Genomic DNA, 21,356 nt, shown 5'->3' with positions numbered 1-21,356 from the left:
TCTTGTTGACATTGTTAAACACAAGGATTATTGTTGACATTGTTAACAAAAAAGTCGGGCGACAAAATTACTTTTTTAAAATTATAAACAGGTCACAAAATATACGATAATGCCCATTAGTCAATACTCGAAGATTATGCTGTTTCCTATCCGGGAATGGTTAACTTTTTATTTTATAGCAACTTAAATCAACAACTGAGGAGCTTGTTTCTAAAATGTACTATATCACAGTTAGGAATTTTTAAAGGAAATAGAAAAAACAAATATGATCATTAAATTTTGCTGTAGAATGGTGATTCAGTTTCATGTAGGTAGAATATTTTACAATTTATTTTTATGATACATAATTCGGTGAATACATGTAATTAGTAATTTTTAATAAAATATTTAAAATTTTAGAAATTATGGATATGGTACCTTCTGGTTTTATATGTGGATATAGTACATTTTGGTACTGTACATTTTGGTGCTGGGTAAGAGTTCCGAGTAGCATTCGTAAAGTTCTACAGGGTTCTGTTGGTAGAATGGTTAAATATTTGTTTGTAACAATTTAAATTAACAATTTATGCGCCACTCGCAAACAGACTCTGAACAAGGTGATAGAACTCTTTTATTTCGCAATGAAATAGAGTTCCGATGAGAGTTCTCACTAGCACTACTCAAGCTCTATTAAAATATTCTATAAGAATTTAGATTAACAATTTATGGGACGCTTGCAAGCCGACTGTGAGCAAGGTGTTAGAACTCTTTTATTTCTTGATGAAATAGAGTTCTGATGAGAGTTTTGAGTAGCACTTGTCGATTCCTATGTTTTGGGTAACATTGTTTAAATTTTATTAGGCACGTGTTATATACTTGTTAATGATTTGCACCGAATGCATGTGTGGTCAGTACATTATGACGAAACATTTATTTCCAAATTTATTCCCTTATTTTGCGAGAATTGTTCTAAATTTTCATGAGAAACTTTAGAACTCTTCAAGTGCTATTGACAATTCTAAATACATAAAGACATTTTAAGATTTTCGGTTTTGAATGAAGTTATCAGCGACAATTTAAATCGCTATACAATCTTTATTTACCCAGAACTATTGGTCTAACCTAGCAAGAACTCTAGAACACTTTGAGTGCTACTCAGAACTCTAAAAAAATATTGATTTATTAATCTTTTGGTCGCTAACTTCACGGGGGTCAATTACCGGCACGTTCTTTTACCTTGTCAAATGCATCTCATATTTGCCAGATGGTGATTGTTGTTTTTATTTTCTCAAATAACTTTTAACTGGACTAAATGATGTAATTAAAAATATATGGTTTCACAAGAACTAAGAAAGTTGTTTAATTTTTCCTTCTTAAATATGATTCGTCTGTATACGTTCTTAACACACTCTTTTTCCAGTCTTCCAATTGGATCACGGCTTCTTCAACTAAATACAGATGCATAAAACTAAGCCTGATGTCTTCTGCTACATATGTGGCTGTATCAAACTTCCCGTCAAAACCGGAATCTGGTTTGTCAAGGTTTATATATAAAAATAATTTTAAATTCTCCTGGAGACTTTATTTGCAACATCCACTATATTTCTAGGTACGTGAAGATGTTACTATCAACTCTCTTTTTGGTATAAATTGTTTATAAATCGTGAAAAAACAAAATTTTATGGCAACAATCGTGATCAAACGATGAAAAAACGATCAGCATGGTTAATTTTCGATTTCCAATAATTTTCAGGTACGTGAAGTTGGCACCGCCCATTTTGTTTTTCGTATAAATTATTTATAAATCGTGAACAAACGAAAATTTTATGTGAACAATCGTGAACAAACGATGAACAAACGATCTGCATGGTTTATTTTCGATTTCTGAAAATGGGTTCTGCTGCGTGAACTTGGCACCGCCCATTTTGTTTTTCGTAGAAATTGTTTATAAATCGTGAACAAACTAAAATTTTTTGTGAACAATCGTGAACAAACGATAAACAAACGATCCGCATGGTTAATTTTCGATTTCCGATAATTTTCAGGTACGTGAAGTTGGCACCGCCCATTTTGTTTTTCGTATAAATTGTTTATAAATCGTGAACAAACGAAAATTTTATGTGAACAATCGTGAACAAACGATGAACAAACGATCTGCATGGGTAATTTTCGATTTCCAATAATTTTCAGGTACGTGAAGTTGGCACCGCCCATTTTGTTTTTCGTATAAATTGTTTATAAATCGTGAACAAACGAAAATTTTATGTGAACAATCGTGAACAAACGATGAACAAACGATCTGCATGGTTTATTTTCAATTTCTGAAAATGGGTTCTGCTGCGTGAAGTTGGCACCGCCCATTTTGTTTTTCGTAGAAATTGTTTATAAATCGTGAACAAATGAAAATTTTATGTGAACAATCGTGAACAAACGATCTGCATGGTTTATTTTCGATTTCTGAAAATGGGTTCTGCTGCGTGAAGTTGGCACCGCCCATTTTGTTTTTCGTATAAATTGTTTATAAATCGTGAACAAACGAAAATTTTATGTGAACAATCGTGAACAAACGATGAACAAACGATCTGCATGGTTAATTTTCGATTTCTGAAAATGGGTTCTGCTGCGTGAAGTTGGCACCGCCCATTTTGTTTTTCGTATAAATTGTTTATAAATCGTGAACAAACGAAAATTTTATGTGAACAATCGTGAACAAACGATGAACAAACGATCTGCATGGTTTATTTTCGATTTCCGATAATTTTCAGGTACGTGAAGTTGGCACCGCCCATTTTGTTTTTCGTATAAATTGTTTATAAATCGTGAACAAACGAAAATTTTATGTGAACAATCGTGAACAAACGATGAACAAACGATCTGCATGGTTTATTTTTGATTTCTGAAAATGGGTTCTGCTGCGTGAAGTTGGCACCGCCCATTTTGTTTTTCGTATAAATTGTTTATAAATCGTGAACAAACGAAATTTTTTTGTGAACAATCGTGAACAAACGATGAACAAACGATCTGCATGGGTAATGTTCGATTTCCAATAATTTTCAGGTACGTGAAGTTGGCACCGCCCATTTTGTTTTTCGTATAAATTGTATATAAATCGTGAACAAACGAAAATTTTATGTGAACAATCGTGAACAAACGATGAACAAACGATCTGTATGGTTTATTTTTGATTTCTGAAAATGGGTTCTGCTGCGTGAAGTTGGCACCGCCCATTTTGTTTTTCGTATAAATTGTTTATAAATCGTGAACAAACGAAAATTTTATGTGAACAATGGTGAACAAACGATGAACAAACGATCTGCATGGTTTATTTTCGATTTCTGAAAATGGGTTCTGCTGCGTGAAGTTGGCACCGCCCATTTTGTTTTTCGTATAAATTGTTTATAAATCGTGAACAAACGAAACTTTTTTGTGAACAATCGTGAACAAACGATGAACAAACGATCTGCATGGGTAATTTTCGATTTGCAATAATTTTCAGGTACGTGAAGTTGGCACCGCCCATTTTGTTTTTCGTATAAATTGTTTATAAATCGTGAACAAACGAAAATTTTATGTGAACAATCGTGAACAAACGATGAACAAACGATCTGCATGGTTTATTTTCGATTTGTGAAAATGGGTTCTGCTGCGTGAAGTTGGCACCGCCCATTTTGTTTTTCGTATAAATTGTTTATAAATTGTGAACAAACGAAAATTTTATGTGAACAATCGTGAACAAACGATGAACAAACGATCTGCATGGTTTATTTTCGATTTCTGAAAATGGGTTCTGCTGCGTGAACTTGGCACCGCCCATTTTGTTTTTCGTAGAAATTGTTTATAAATCGTGAACAAACGAAAATTTTTTGTGAACAATCGTGAACAAACGATAAACAAACGATCCGCATGGTTAATTTTCGATTTCCGATAATTTTCAGGTACGTGAAGTTGGCACCGCCCATTTTGTTTTTCGTATAAATTGTTTATAAATCGTGAACAAACGAAAATTTTATGTGAACAATCGTGAACAAACGATGAACAAACGATCTGCATGGGTAATTTTCGATTTCCAATAATTTTCAGGTACGTGAAGTTGGCACCGCCCATTTTGTTTTTCGTATAAATTGTTTATAAATCGTGAACAAACGAAAATTTTATGTGAACAATCGTGAACAAACGATGAACAAACGATCTGCATGGTTTATTTTCAATTTCTGAAAATGGGTTCTGCTGCGTGAAGTTGGCACCGCCCATTTTGTTTTTCGTAGAAATTGTTTATAAATCGTGAACAAATGAAAATTTTATGTGAACAATCGTGAACAAACGATCTGCATGGTTTATTTTCGATTTCTGAAAATGGGTTCTGCTGCGTGAAGTTGGCACCGCCCATTTTGTTTTTCGTATAAATTGTTTATAAATCGTGAACAAACGAAAATTTTATGTGAACAATCGTGAACAAACGATGAACAAACGATCTGCATGGTTAATTTTCGATTTCTGAAAATGGGTTCTGCTGCGTGAAGTTGGCACCGCCCATTTTGTTTTTCGTATAAATTGTATATAAATCGTGAACAAACGAAAATTTTATGTGAACAATCGTGAACAAACGATGAACAAACGATCTGCATGGTTTATTTTTGATTTCTGAAAATGGGTTCTGCTGCGTGAAGTTGGCACCGCCCATTTTGTTTTTCGTATAAATTGTTTATAAATCGTGAACAAACTAAAATTTTATGTGAACAATCGTGAACAAACGATGAACAAACGATCTGCATGGTTTATTTTTGATTTCTGAAAATGGGTTCTGCTGCGTGAAGTTGGCACCGCCCATTTTGTTTTTCGTATAAATTGTTTATAAATCATGAACAAACGAAATTTTTTTGTGAACAATCGTGAACAAACGATGAACAAACGATCTGCATGGGTAATGTTCGATTTCCAATAATTTTCAGGTACGTGAAGTTGGCACCGCCCATTTTGTTTTTCGTATAAATTGTATATAAATCGTGAACAAACGAAAATTTTATGTGAACAATCGTGAACAAACGATGAACAAACGATCTGCATGGTTTATTTTTGATTTCTGAAAATGGGTTCTGCTGCGTGAAGTTGGCACCGCCCATTTTGTTTTTCGTATAAATTGTTTATAAATCGTGAACAAACGAAAATTTTATGTGAACAATGGTGAACAAACGATGAACAAACGATCTGCATGGTTTATTTTCGATTTCTGAAAATGGGTTCTGCTGCGTGAAGTTGGCACCGCCCATTTTGTTTTTCGTATAAATTGTTTATAAATCGTGAACAAACGAAACTTTTTTGTGAACAATCGTGAACAAACGATGAACAAACGATCTGCATGGGTAATTTTCGATTTGCAATAATTTTCAGGTACGTGAAGTTGGCACCGCCCATTTTGTTTTTCGTATAAATTGTTTATAAATCGTGAACAAACGAAAATTTTATGTGAACAATCGTGAACAAACGATGAACAAACGATCTGCATGGTTTATTTTCGATTTGTGAAAATGGGTTCTGCTGCGTGAAGTTGGCACCGCCCATTTTGTTTTTCGTATAAATTGTTTATAAATTGTGAACAAACGAAAATTTTATGTGAACAATCGTGAACAAACGATGAACAAACGATCTGCATGGTTTATTTTCGATTTCTGAAAATGGGTTCTGCTGCGTGAAGTTGGCACCGCCCATTTTGTTTTTCGTATAAATTGTTTATAAATTGTGAACAAACGAAAATTTTATGTGAACAATCGTGAACAAACGATGAACAAACGATCTACGTGTTTTATTTTCAATTTCCGAAAATGGGTTCTGCCAGGTTCACACACATCTTCAGCGTTCAACCGCACAAGTATAGAACGATTTTCTCGCAATCTTTCTGACGACTTGAAGAGGCACAAGTTTTTGTCACAAGACATTTGGAATATGGATGAAAGAGGAGTAACAAGTGCAGAGACCAGACAAAGTAATCACTCGAAGAGGATTTAAGCATGTGGGAGCCATGGTTTCTGTCGAAATCGGAAACTTAGTAACTTTAGCTACAGCAGTTTCGGCAGTCAGAAATCACATACCACCCTTCTTTGTTTATCCGCATGTTTACTTCCAGGATCATTTTATTGCACGTGGACCTCCAAGCTTCAAGCAATATGCTAACTCGTCTGGATGGATGACAGAATCACGTTTTGTTACATTTCTTCAACACTTTGTTTCTGTAGTTCGATGCTCATCTGAGAAACCAGTTTTGTTTTTCCTGAACAACCACATTTCCCACCTAAGCATTGAAGGTCTTGGCTTCGCAAAGGAACACAATGTAATCATGTTATTGTCCCCGCCACATTGTTCCCCCCATCTACAGCCCTGGGACCGAACTGTGTTTGGACCAATAAAAAAGTACATTTATTCGGCATGTGACTCTTGGATGCTCAACAATCCTGGTAAGACGATGACTATTTATAACACCCGTAAAATAATGGCTAATTGTTATCCCCTTGCTATGACACCAGCAAACATTCAATCTATTTTTCAGTGTTTTGGCATTTATCCTTATAATGAATATATTTTTTCTGAAGCGGACTTCCTTCCATTGTATGTAACTTATCGACTAGAATCACAAATGGATCTACCTCATAATACTTCCAACCAAATTGATTCTGACGTTGGACCTAATCCTGAATTTTCAACTGATGACAACCCTGACATCCAGACATATCCTACTGATCAACCTCAACCTACGAACAACTCTAAAATACATAGGCCTATCCAGATTGATGTAATTTGGCCGAACATAAACAGTCCAGTTGGAATCCCTGATGATGTAGTAAGCAAACCACTACAAATTTCCCCTGAAATGATTAGATCACTGCGAAAAGCAGAACAGCGTAGTACAAATTAAAAAAAAAAAAAAACATTCGCTAAAGAGAAACCGCTATCTTGAAAGACACTCCAGTGGAAAGAAAATTAGGAGATGAACAAAAGAAAAGAGAGCATAAAAATAAAAAGATTGGAATCAGACAACACTTCCAATGAACAAGGACAAAAATCCAAAGAGAGAATGGCTAAAACTTCACGACAACTTTCAAGAAAGCAGTTATTTTCTGAAAATGAAAGTTCATATAAATCTGCAGCCAATTCAGACAGACGAGATAGGCCTAGAAGGACAAAATCCGTACTTGACATTGACACTGACTCTGAAAGTGACGAAGAAGAATCTTACTGTTTAGTTTTCTAGAATCATTTTCAAATAGTTTGTTCAGAGAAGGTTGGGGACAATGTGTTGAATGTAAAGAATGGTCGCACGACCAATGTATCCCTGATCCAGGATGTAGTTCTTATGTTTGTCATAACTGTGAGTCCTCTATTTCTTGCGCAGAATCTGACTAATGGGCTAAATCACAGCCTCTTATTCTTCTTTCATGCTTATATTTTAGTTACGTAAGTTACAGCCTATGAATCAGGTAACACAAGTTATTTTGTCTTTAAATTCTAATACACATTATCTGTCCTTCTACAAACTGTATTATGTGAATTCACATTTATTTATTGTTGTAGGTACAATTTGCTGGTTTATTGAATTATATTTTTCCATTATTGTCCTAATAAAGATTAAGTTCAATTTTAAGATCTCTAATACCTGAAACAACTATCCTTGCACAAAGTATGTTTTTTTGTATTATGTTTTATAGTTTAAAATTTCTAGCGGATGAACAATTTTTTGAGTTTTCTTTACTGCACTTTTGAAATAAATTATTTTGGTTGAAGTTAAAATTTACTGTATTTTCTATTTAAAATAGCTGGGACAACCGACCCTGTTCAGTGAGACAACCAACCCAGAGATGGGACAGGCTGTCACATACCGAAGACATTTTTCAAACATCAAAAATGCCTCTTTTGAAATAACATTTATCAATGAAAACCATGGTATTGTGTGAAAGAGATACCAAAGTTAACATAGATTAATCGATACTTTCATAAGTTTCTTTCCTGCGGAGTTACATTCCAAAATCCAAAAACTGTGACAACCAGCCCCGGTCTCCCCTACACGTCTGGAGCACATGGTCTGTTTACTTCCCCTAGTTGCGGTCCTGATTACATATTAGTTCACTTACCTAATTAGAAGTAGATATTATTATAACTTACCTCAGCAAGGAAGAACCAGAAGAACAGGTTCGAGTTATAATCAGGGTTCACAGTTAGATATCCTGCATAGCTGGTAAGATTAGTAATATTATAAACAGCAGCTAATTCTTTAGCTTCATCCAAGCGACCATCTTGTATTAGAGGGGTCAAAAACAGAGGATCTCCAACATCTCTTTCAACAGGTAGAGACTTGCTTACTTTCTGTCCTCGGCGAAGAAGCATACAGCTCCCAGGCTGCATTGCAACAGCAAATAATAACAGAAGTGCTATTATGGATCTCATGATGATCTATGTAAGATGTCTTTCTACTGAATGAGAACGAATTCAGTATTTTGTTGTCTTTTATACATGTCTGGAAGTTTTGACCTTGGTCAAAAAATTTATCAAATATACATTAATCAATTTAACTCTTAATACTGTCTGTAAGGTAAGTAAAGAGATTTCTTTTTTTAATGAAATCATTCTGCTTCTTTCTGATAGATATTATTTATGAGCTATTAATACAAAAAGTTGTGTTATCAATCATCTTGGATTTTGCAAATGTCACCGCTGCACGTTCTATCACATACATACAAAATGAGAAATCCGTTATTTTGTCTTAGTAATAACAGAAGGTCTATCACTTGCATGTTCATTTGCGTTTACTCTTGTGAGCATTCTTTATCTCACTTTTGGGATTTAGGGTTTAGATTTCTGGGCGTTCTGCATCTGTGGCCATTTAGAACGTCACGTATGAGGGATGAAGCCCCTCGTCGAGCACACTACACGGGGAAAGGATTGAGGAAGGAAGGAAGCGACTTGGGAGCTATATGTTAGATACTACATCGGCATTTGCCTGGTATGAATGAGGAACAACGTCATTCGGGGTGGCTGCCTGAAAAAGCTTTTTACACTTCTTCGATGGAGTGGCCCCACCGGGACTCGAACCCGGGACCGCTCACACCGAAGGTGAGAGCATTAGCGACTATGCTACGCAGGACCACTATTGCACTTTTGGATCAAAATAGGAATGACAAATACATTATGTAAGAACGAAGAAATCAAATTCGAGATTTCAATAGACTTTCACGTTTCTTAACCTCTAAATTCCGAATTATAGTTGACAGTTATGCGGAAAGGTCGTTCTTTGATTTTCAGAATCGATATAATTCTTTATCATACCAAAGCAGTTCTACTCTTCACTGAAGCGAGACTTCCTAATATGACTGCATCATTCAAAAGTTCAAGAATATTTAGAACTCTTGTCATATTTATAACTTTTTTTTTTGCACAAAAAAAATGGAAAGTGCCCATAAGTTGTGAAAAATCTTTTAGTTCACCTATCGCATACATATTATACCTAAAGAGACGACCAAGATAATTATAAACTAAACGAAACTAACTCTCTAGTACGAAAGATTCCTCGTAGCGTACTTTCTTCATGTGTATTCTGCGTTCAATTTCCCTTGGAATAGCACCTCTTATACCAACTTGGACAAAGAAGATATAATGGGTCAAAATCTTCAAATTTTGAATTTTTGACAATTTTTTTATCCATAAAAGAAACTAATAGAACCGCCAAATTTATAGAAATTTATTTTCGAGTCCTAGATATCCTAAATCTAGATTCCGAGGCAATTCCGAAATTTTAAAGTCATAGTCGTATATGTCCCATTCAAAATTTAAGTTGATTACACTGTGATACCTGTGTCCTATTCAAGAGAACGGGTACCTAAATTCACCCATATTACCAAATTATATGTTAAAGTATCGTAAAAGAGGATAATCTACAAGAGGATGGGGTACAACGTATTGCACTTATATATCATTGGCAATTTTTTACCCATAGAGGGGTATACAAAGATCATCCAAATTTACAAAGTGATATATTCGAGTCCTATGAAACTTTTCCAAATTTTGTTTCTTGACTATTCTCAAATTTAAGGGATAGTCCTATGTACCCTTTCCGAAATTTAGAGGATGTGTTAATATACCTATGAAAGGGAATGGACCTCTTTACTCAACCATATAACTATAATAAGTGATAAGGCCTCATCAAAAGGGATACAATTAATCAAAACCCTCATTTGGCAGTTTCTTACTCATAAAAGAGAACGAGATAGATCGACCAAATCCATATAGATACATGCTCCCATTCTATACCATCATACCGAGCTTTTAGTTTTGTTAATTTCCAAAATTTTATGGGATACCTAAATCAAGGTGGGCCAAGGTATCCATGCCAAAATCAAGATATCATTGATCCCAATGACTTTATTACATGTAATCAGTATGCCTGACGTCTCCCGGCCAATTAGAGCCTAGTAAGTCATAAATCAGCAGGTACTACTCTCCGGCTACGTCACTGGATCAAGTTGAACGTACACTCAAAATTCTCATTTACAAATCAGGAGCGTTTTTTCAAAACTCGATAGAGCACAAAACATTTTCTTTACAATAATTGCATTTTTGTTGTTATTATACATAACCTCTATCGACTTCTGACAAAACATTTATGATTTAGCATTTTTCGATATTTGTCAATTCTGATTTCACAGCTCAATTGGTAGCATAAAAAGTATGCCAGAAAAAAGCATAGGTCCGTTTTTCAAAATTTGCTCTATCGAGTTTTGATAAAACGGTCCTCAAATTTATTCAGAGTGCAAATTAGCTATGTGAGAGTGGAATTTCCATCTCCTTGATTTACAGTGAGAACGTGCTACTAACAAGATAAATTCGCGAAATTTCCCCTCGGGATTCGTCTAAAATTGATTCAAATGCAAAGTTCTCAGCAACCCAATGTGTATTGTACTAATTTTAGCGGTCCATAGGGGTAATTTGCAAATTTATGGACCTTCATATGTTCGGAATTCAATCATTCACTACTATAACGCTTGGTCACAAAATTGCTTTTAGTTTCTTTAGATGTAACTGGACATGCATGTGGGTATATGCAAAACAAATTGAATCAGCTACTGTTCCTCTGACACGTGTTACCCACCCCGAATGGCATCTTGGATCCGCCATATTGGATTCAACTTCCGAGTTTTTCAAATCGGAATAGGTGCATCTGATACAGTACATCAAATTCATATAAAATTTCCTCGAAAATTCATTGGTGCAGTTTGCAAGGTGTTGCATGTTAAATATCAGGCACATCACGAATATTGAACCAAATAGAAAGTTGTGCACGGCTCGTTGTGTATATGTAATCTTTTACGTGATTTATCGTTGACGAAATATTCTCTGAACGTAGATACATATAGACACACAAACTAAATACGGAAATGGTACGTCTTTACCCAAATCTGGTCGTGTCTGGATTTAGATTAGGTATTTTGACCATAATACAATATTTCCTTGTTATAGTATAACATGGAAGTAATAACAATCACTGAAAGAAATGTAGTAAGATTATGACACCAATGTTATAAAGAGTTTGTTTATACCTACAGTATTTTTCCAGTTAGAAATTATTTCGAATTGTCAACATCAGAAACGTAAGCATAACTAATATTACTCTGCAATGTCTATTCGCGAAGTGCCTGAAGGGATTTTACATACAATACCTTCCAAACGATACAAGCTAGGGTAAAATTCACTACACCAATGAATTTCCGAGAAAACTGCACATGAATTTGATGTATCACTTGCACCTATCCCCATTCGTAAAACTGAAAGTCGAATCCAAGATGGCAGCCGGGTTTAGTAACATGTGTCAGAGAAGCAGTACTTGATCCAATTTGTTTTGCATATGCCTACATCCATTTACATATAAAGAAACTAAACGCGGTATAGTAGTGTATGATTGAATCCTGGATATGTGAAGGCCCATAAATATGCAAATTACCCCTATGGACCGCTAAAATTTGTATAATACACATTGGGTTGCGGAGAACGTTGCATTTGAATCAATTTTACAAGAATCCCCAGGGGACACTTCGGGAATGTACCTTGTAAGATACAATGTAACGTTTAGAAGAGAGAATAACAACTAAGAATTATTGTACAACTAACAATAAGAAGGATTAAGAAAATAGCAATTAATGGTTTATTCCAATTTTATTCATTACTAGCAATTATTACCCGCTTCGCTGGGTTGAAATGATAATTTAAATGCACAACTCCGTATCTCATGAGTTTAGTACCCGTGAAATATGCTGTTTTCGTTTTTAATGGCATCGATTTAAACAGCATCGGAAAGATCATCTCGGCGACCCCAAAAACCATGAATTCGTCACTAATGTCAGTCATTTTCGATCATTTTATTATCTCCCCCTCTCCCAAGTTGCGGGGTTGAATTTGGCTTTAAACAGGATCAGAAGTGTCACTCTTCATCTCAGCGGCCCTAAAAACTACGGATCTGACACTAATGTCGGTAATTTTTGATCATTTTTATATATCTCCTTCTCCTCCTCCTCCTCCTCCTCCTCCTCTTCCATGTTCCGGGGCACGGCATCGGAATTGTCACCGGTCATCTCAGCGACCCCAGAACCTATAAAAGCGAGTAATATATGCTAGTAAGGGTTATTTTTGATCAGTTTTATGTATTTTCCTTTCCCCCTCCCCATGTTGCGGGCCATGGCATCGGAAGTGTCACTGTTCATCTCCGCGACCCCAAAGATGGGAATTCAGCACAAATATCGGCCATTTTCGATCATTTTAGAAATCTCCTCCTCCTCTCCCCCAAGTTGCGGGCTTGAATTTGAATTTAAACGGGATCGAAAGTATCACTGTTCATCTAAGCGACCCAGAAAACTATAAATTCGACACTGATAGTGGCCATTTTCGATCATTTTATATATATCTCTTTCTCCCACTCCCCCTGCCAAGCGAACTTTGTAGTGGACAAATACAGTGTGCGTTGGTTTCCTAGGGGTTCTCCCGTTTCCTCCCACGTTCTTCATTCCTCATCATCACTGTCTCCTTTAGGCTAGCCGGCATAACCGGGGTACGTAAAAGTAAAAAATTACATTCCATTCTCCCCTCCCCTAGGTGGTAGGGCTGATTTTGAATTTAAACCGGATCAGAAATGTCAATGTTCATCTAAATGATCCCGAAAACTGTGGATTAGACACTAATATTGGTCATTTTCGATTATTATTATTATTATTATTATTATTATTATTATTATTATTATTATTATTATTATTATTATTATTATTATTATTATTATTATTATATATAGTTCCCCCTCCCTATCCTCAGTGCTGCGGCACACGGCATCAGAATTGTCACTGTTAATCTCAGCTACTCCTAAAACTATGGATTCGACACTAATTAGTCATTTTCAATCATTTTTAAATGTTTATGCCCCTCCTCTACCTTGTACCCTCTCCAACTATCAGGGCTCAACTTGGATTGAAACAGCATCAGAAGTGTCACTGTTTCTCTCATCTACCCCGAAAACTATGAAATCAACACTAATATCAGTCATGTTTGATCATGTTTAAATTTCCCTCCCATTCCCCCTTCCCTACGTTGCATCGTCAAAGTGAATAGCCTAAAATAGTCCCTGCCCCTAAACTCATGTATGTTGAAAATTTGATTGAGATAGGTTGGGTAGTTCAAGAGTGATGAAATCACAAATGCAGTCATTTTAATTTTTTTTACATATATATCCCCCTCACCGTCCCCTAGGTTGGCTCGTCAAGGTGAAACGATAAAAACTCTCATATATGTTGAAAATTTGATCGAGATTGGTTGGGTGGTTCAAAAGTTATTATGTTTTATTATTTTTATTTATAAGTCCCCCTCCCCTAGGATCTACTGTTAAAGTGAAATCACAAAATTGTTTCCAGATCCGAACCTCATGTATCTTGAAAATTTGATTGAGAGCGGTCGGATAGTTCAAGAGTTATTAAGTTACAAAAATAGTCACTTTCAGTCTTTTATAAATTGATTTTTATATATCTCCCCTTCCTTCCCCTCCCTTACGTTGCTCCGTCAAATTTAAATCATAAAAACGATTTCAGTCCTGAACCTCATCTATGTTGAAAATTTGATCAAGATCGTTCAAGTGGTTTAGAAGTTATTAAGTTTTATTTATTTGTATACCCCTCCCCCTCCCCTCAGTTCTACCATCAAGGTGAATAGCCTAAAACCTGCCCAGCCTCAAACCTTATCCATGTTACAAATTTGATCGAGATTGGTCGGGCGGTTCAGGAGATTTACAGTCACATACATAGTGATTTTCAATTTTTTTATATATACAGATAGATTTTAAAGATGTTTCGATTGAAAAAGAATTACCTGTACACAGAAAAGGTTAGTGGCAATTTTAACAACAAAATTGGTCAAAATTCTAACTAGTAGCTAAACTATGTATTCCCGCTGGCCAAACACCGCGTGAAAATGGCTAGATTTGGCCATAAAATTGTTAAATAACAAAACTGTAAGACAGGATTGTTGTATTTGCTTTGTGAAAAATGCACTCTGCAATTTACAACAATTATTATTGTCCTTCCTATTAACTGTTACTATTGAAGATTTCGAAACAGAAAATTAACTCTACAGTTCAGTGGCGTATTTACGATTTTGTTTCGGAAGGGAGCTTTGCTATCTTTATTCCTCGAAATTCTTTAAATGCGAAAATTCTGTAAGATATGTCATTTAGTTTAATATAGTAAATAAAATTTCGGGGGACTTAAGCGTGGAAGCCTCCCTTAAATACGCCACTGCTAGAGTTCATTCGAAACTAATTGAAACGGGGAGTGAACAAAGAACATTCGACAAAACCTTAATTTTGGCAAATGATAAACAAAATCCCTTAACGGAAATGCATTGCTTATCTAAGCAATGCCTGGGAGTGTGTATGATTTCACTTTGATGGTTCAACTCAGGGGAGGTGAAGTGGGATATATATATATACATTAAAATTTATAAATTCAGACCGCAAACCAAACATTGCTGGAGATCCATCAGTACGATTCTTAAAACTCTGTCTCAAGATTCCAACGAAAAATTACGATTTTTCATTTCCAACGAAAAATTACTGATAGAGAAAACGTCAGGATCTTTGGATGATATCTCCAAATTTTTGAAAACACTGCTTCTTCCATTAACTTCTTGTCATTTCCAAACCGACATTACACTATTAAATGACAACACTGAGATATGTCCGTGTAATCATCACACTGTAGGGCAAAAAATTGAGATTTTCAAACCTTTCCAACTATCTGATCTTTTTAATCCAAGATATTTTATTAATTCTACGTTTCACAGTATTGTCTGAAAGATATATTTCGTCACTTTTTCCTGGCTTTCTTCCTCAAGTACAATTTTGGTTGCCTTAAGTATGCAAGGTTTGATAAGTCTCACCAATAGTATTAGATTTTTTTATCTTTGAAGAGAAAGTTCATACAGTGCTTCCAGCACCTTCTCATTTTGCTCGTAGAAGCTTCCAGAAGAGTCTAACTCCATGGTCTCAGCGGGATTCTTTTCATAATAAAAGTTTTTTTTTTTTTTTTTTTTTTTAAGATTTGTCTTTGAGGGTTGAATGTACTGTTAACAAATGTCATTCCAATTGGACGGGGTGAAGAAGCATGACACACAGCACACTGTGGTAGTTGAATATCATATTTTTAAATGAACGTAAAATCATATCAGACGTAATCTTCACTATACAATCATTTCTTTGAACTGCAAGCTGCAATTTTACTTTATGCGTACACTGACACAAATGTGAAATTACAAAGTCAATATAATATTGACAAAATAAACTTCTCAGATCGTAACACCGGCCTGAAAAATTACTGCAGATGACGACAGTCTGTTCGATGTTTATTATTCAAAAGCACATTACGTAGTGATACTGTTGAAACGAGAAAGATCCCGTTATCACGATCACTAATCAGCTTCAAACTAAGTAATGTAGGCTTTTAGTAAATTAATTGTACCAACAGTACCGAAGATACTAAATACTACTCTGTTCTATTTTGATTACCCGTAACTTTTCGTTTTTAAAGCTATGTGTTAACAGTTACATTTTTCAGATTGTCGATTTGTTTGAAAGTACTAAAAAAAATTGAAAGCTACATTTAAACAATTCATAACTGATTTACTGCACTACGATAGATGCAGAAGTCTTGATATAAACAAATATAAACTTATGAGAATAGGATAGTAGTATTATTATTATTGAAGATTTGGAAATTCAAAGCTATATCTGAAGTCGCAGAAGGAGTTAGCCAAACACCACGTATGACCAACGATCAAAAGGGACAGGGGAGGGGGATGCGTGAAGTATGCAAAGTTTATGAAGGGACACCAAGTAAACAAGGTTGGGAACCACTGTCATAGACAATCGGGACCTCGAATTTTGCTGGTTCTGGAACATTAGCAAAGTTTTTGAGAACTTTTATAATTAACCCTTTGCTTTTATAGATTAATGTATGTGATACGGTTTATAAGTTAAACGGTTAAGTGATGTATAGTTGCTAGTCCGTCCCTGGATACAATTAATGATAGGTAAATTAATATTTGCCTTTAAATTAAGTTCCTGGGCCAATAGAATGTTTTTAGACCCTGCACATTCCGGGCGGAACCCATAGATTTGTCAATGTTACTTAATAGAAATAATAACAAACAGCAATTATTTTAAAGAATATATATATATATATATATATATATATATATATATATATATATATATATATATATATATATATATATATATATATATATAATCTCACATTTTAAACTATCTTTGAAGGACACACATATCACCTGATCAATGACAATGCATTCTACAGTCTCTAGGTCACGAAGAAGATACACTTTGGAACAATCTCTTCCGGATAGATTAATAGCGTGTCTAATTTGTTGATATATTGCCGTTATCTTATCTCTGAATAACTTTATTTTGAGATTTCAGAAATATTTAAATTATCATGAGAAATTCTCAGCACCTTTTTTATCCTACATTTGATTTTTTTTTCTTTGGAAAGATTACATTACATACACAGTTCTTACTATTCTTCTCATTTTATTTTATTTATTTAAAGAAGAATGCAACAGGCTACTGCTCAATTATAATATTCTAAGTTACAGTAATTATATTCAAGATATTATCTAATTAATATAACAAAGTAATACAATATTATTATGACTATTCATGTACGTTATTAGAATATAAGATGTACAAGATACTGATTATAACTAAACATAATTTATCAAGTTGCATTTTTAATTTATTCTCATTATCTTTAACAATATCTATTGTTGACCCAAAGTAGTGAAATCTGTTTTAGGACGCACATATCTGCTATGCAGCAGATGTTTTTATGATATTTTTCATATTTTTGAGCTTATTTTAATCTCCCGTATTTGGATGAAACACTCTAAAATGAACATTTTCTAACAAGTCAACGTAGTCAATTCTATTGTGTAGTATTTTATGTAAAACTACAAAATCATGAATAAATCTTTTTTTCCTAGGATGGTAAATGAACATTAGCGTTTACATGAGAAGCTGAATCATATTTGGGACAGTTCTGAATCTTATGGAAAGTGAAAGGAAGTACGCTTATTTGTAGGAACACATTTAGCAAATATATTGTGAAGTAATTCGTAAAACCTCTCAAGTGCAACATTGACATCCTGGTGTGACATCCCAAATTGGTCCAATAAATTTGGGTTAATTTCCTATAAGGAATTTCGAAATAGGCTTTCCGAAATTTGTAAGTCCGAACATTAGATTTAAGTTTTGATCTATAACTCATAGTAACAGCTAAGGTGTGACAATTAAAGCAAGATGTTGCATATAGTCTGCAGCTAATGGGGTGCTTTCATGCTGCACTATGGTGTTATCAATTTTAGTCAAGACTAGATCAAAGGTGGACCATTTTCTATTTAATATTTGATTGCATAATTTTAAATTATGAAATTAGTTAATTCTCCAAACCGTGGTGATGCGTCAATTTCGTAAAAGTCACCCAAAACCCAGATTGTACTTCCCGGAATGTAATTTTCCTCTAGGCACGGACACAAAAACAACTGTTCATAATAATCCGACTTACATTGTTGTACGAGGTTTAAAATATACGAGAAAAAATAAAACTTTGGAAACTGATTTGCATATGTAATGAAAATACAATCAATGTCCAAAAATAGATTATTATTACTTAACATCATACCCACGAGCTAAGGCAAGAAGAATCGCTCTCCTCTACGTTTTTCTATTGTTTCAGTATGTTTTTACTTTAGTCATTCAAAAATAACTATCTTTTAAAATAGTGAAGATTTTACTTTATTCCTCAAAAACTTTATGCAGTACTAATGCAAAGCAGGCGTGCACCCAGATATATTTGTTGGGAAAGCTCCAAGCTTTGTGATGGGTGGCGCAATGCTACAAGCCACTACGTCTGTTTAGTATTGAATGGATATTATTATGCACCCGAAAAGACGATAAAAAAAATTATAAAATATTTCCACGTATATTTTCACAAAAAATATCGAACTAGATTGTTTTATAAGAGAAAGAGTACAATTGAAGATAAAATCAAATTTTCATTCTACATCAATCATTTCCCTGTTAAACGAGTATAATTTTATTGAGAAAGTGTACAAATTTATGTTGAATTAGAAAGTTTTAGGTTCAGTTCGGACCCGGTGTATTCCCCGTGGGTGCACCCTTGTGCAAGGAAATAAAACAAATTTTACTTACGTAATAATTAAATAAGAATCTCAGTTATTTATAAATTTATTCTATTTTCTTTACAAGCAACTGGACTTTAGTGTTTTATAATTACGAAACTTAACACTGCGGTAGAGTTTCATATTTAGTACATTTCATTAAAAAGAAACATTTATTCGAAAGCTTTTCCAGTAAAAAGTCGACCTAGTGTATCCAAAGTTTTCACGGATTGATCTGCAGGGTTTGTGTTAACTAACAATAATTTTTTAGCGTGTTCAGCGATTTCCTCACCAATTCTCCAGATTGAGCGTTTAGCATTACTGAATTTTTCCGCGCCTGTCCAGTTAAGTGTTTGCAAAAACTTATCACTCAAAACGTACGTGACACATATATCCAAATGTCCATTATAAAAAAGAGTTGGATAGTTTTCCATTAATACTTCAACCCATGGCTTCACACTTTTAGCTCTATCCAAATCTAAATCTGTGCCGAACACTGAATCAAACATTTGATTTCTAACATGATTAACTTCTCTCATGGCAAGAAAACCACTTTCGTCTGTTTCTCAATTCGTTCAGTATGTTTTTGCTTTAGTCATTCGAAAATAACTTTCTTCTAAAATAATGAAATTTTTACTTTATTCCTCAAAACCTTTATGCGATACTGATGCAAAACAGGCGCGCACCCAGAACTTTTTGTCGGAAGAGGTCCAAGATTTGTAGGAGGGTGCAAAACAAACGCCACTATGTCTATGTAGTATTGAAGGGGTATTATTGTAAAATATTTCCAAAAAAAGAAATGGAACTATACGAGGTTTGTCCGGAAAATACGTATAAATGTTGAATAATAACTTTATTTTACAGGTTGCAGTCACCGCCAGGTGGCACTACTGCTGTAGCCAATCCCATCAACGCTCAGTTGGAGTCAGAGCGCTCTGCGTGTCAGTAGGAGTGTGTGGCTGCTTGTTGAAAGTTACCCTGTTTCACCTGCCGTCGGCATGGAGCTCTCTCTGATTGAGGAACAGCGCATCAACATCAAGTTTCTTGCAAAGCTAGGTAAGAATGGCCGTGAGATTTTTGAGTGTTTGAAACAAGTGTACGGAGACAATTCTCTGAAGAAACCAACCGTGAACAAGTGGTTAAAAAGGTTTCGGGAAGGCCGAGAAGACGTGAAAGGAGACCCTCGCCCAGGACGCCCGTCGACATCGAGTTCTGACGAAAATGTTGAACGAATTCGGACTTGTGTTCGAAATTCTGACACAAAAACTTGAAATGAAGAAATTGTGTGCGAAAATCGTACCGAAGCTCTTGGCTCCACAACAGAAACCAAAGAGGGTTGAGTGCTGTGAGGATTGGTTAGAAGCAGAGGAAAGAGGGGACTTTCTCAACCGAGTCATCACTGGAGACGAGTCCTGGTTTTACGAATTCGATGTGGAGCTCAAATCTCAAAGCAAGAAATGGAAGCTACCAGGAGAACCGAGAACAAAAAAGTCGCGAGAAGCAAGATCCAATGTGAAGACAATGTTGATTGTTTTCTTTGGTTCTAGGGGCATTGTTCACAAGGAATTTGTCCCTCCCGGCCAGAGTGTGAACGAACAGTTTTACGTGGAAGTTTTCAGACGTCTCAGAGCTCGTGTGGCCCGAGTTCGACCGGATTTGGCACAAGGAGGCAGGTAAATCTTACATCACGACAATGCGCCCGCTCACACGTCGCTCGTTGTGCGTGAGTTTTAGGCCCGAAGCTCAATCACCGTGACAGACCACCCGCCTTATTCACCCGATTTAGCCCCTTGTGACTTCTTTCTGTTCCCGAAATGCAAAATGGTGCTTCGGGGGCGGCACTTGGGAGATGTGGAAGCCATCAAGGCAGAAACGACACGGCAACTGAACAGTATCTCAACTGAAGACTTTCAGCAATGTTATCAACAGTGGAAACGGCGTTGGCAGAAGTGTATCTTATCTAAGGGAGAGTACTTTGAAGGAGACCATATTGTAATACCTGAATAATTGTAAAATATTGTTCTTATTCAACTTTTATACGTATTTTCCGGACAAACCTCGTATTGTTTTTATAAAGGAAATGAAAGAAATGAAATCTTTAAGAGTTTTACGTCCCATGGTGTTATGCCGGCTAGGCTAAAGGAGACGGTGATGATGAGAAAGCAAGGAAAATAGCGGAATGAAGAAAGTGGAAGTAAACATGAGAAACTCTAGATTATCCACGCAGACGGTGTTTCCTCCTCAAAGTTCACTTGGCGCGAGCTGGGAGCGAACCAAGGACCCCATGAACCAGAGGTAAACTCTCTACCACTGAGCCACCGCAGCCCCCGTTTATAAGAGAAAGAGTAGAGATGAAATGTAAGATCAAATTTTCATGCTACATCAATCATTTACCTCTTAATGTGGCCGCGTGGCTCAGTGATAGAGCGTTCAATTCTGATGCATGGGGTCTCTGGCTCGATCCCAGTTCGCGCCAAGTGGATTTTGTGACAGACAAACACCGTGTGAGTGGGTTTTCTCAAGGTTCTTCGTTTCCTCCCACTCTCTTCATTCCACCATTTCATTCATTTCTCATCATTACTGCCTCCTTTAGCTCACACGGCATAACCATG

The 21,356-nt window shown here is 35.5% G+C and overlaps 1 protein-coding gene across 1 annotated transcript in view; it reads right to left on the bottom strand.

Annotated features, from left to right (window-relative positions):
* The window catches only part of LOC145689225 (venom serine carboxypeptidase-like), a 38,704-nt gene extending 30,274 nt beyond the window's left edge, over nucleotides 1-8,430 (bottom strand). The window contains exon 1 of the mRNA XM_081763362.1: nucleotides 8,131-8,430. Coding sequence (XP_081619488.1) covers nucleotides 8,131-8,412 — 282 coding nt within the window. The 5' untranslated portion in view covers nucleotides 8,413-8,430. The remainder of the gene's footprint in view (nucleotides 1-8,130) is intronic.
* Between the last annotated feature and the right edge of the window lie 12,926 nt (nucleotides 8,431-21,356).

The sequence above is a fragment of the Thermobia domestica genome, chromosome 7 (genome assembly GCF_964235325.1).
Source record: "Thermobia domestica chromosome 7, izTheDome1.hap1.1, whole genome shotgun sequence".
Lineage (NCBI taxonomy): Eukaryota > Metazoa > Arthropoda > Insecta > Zygentoma > Lepismatidae > Thermobia > Thermobia domestica.
This window is presented reverse-complemented; position numbering and strand designations above follow the sequence as displayed.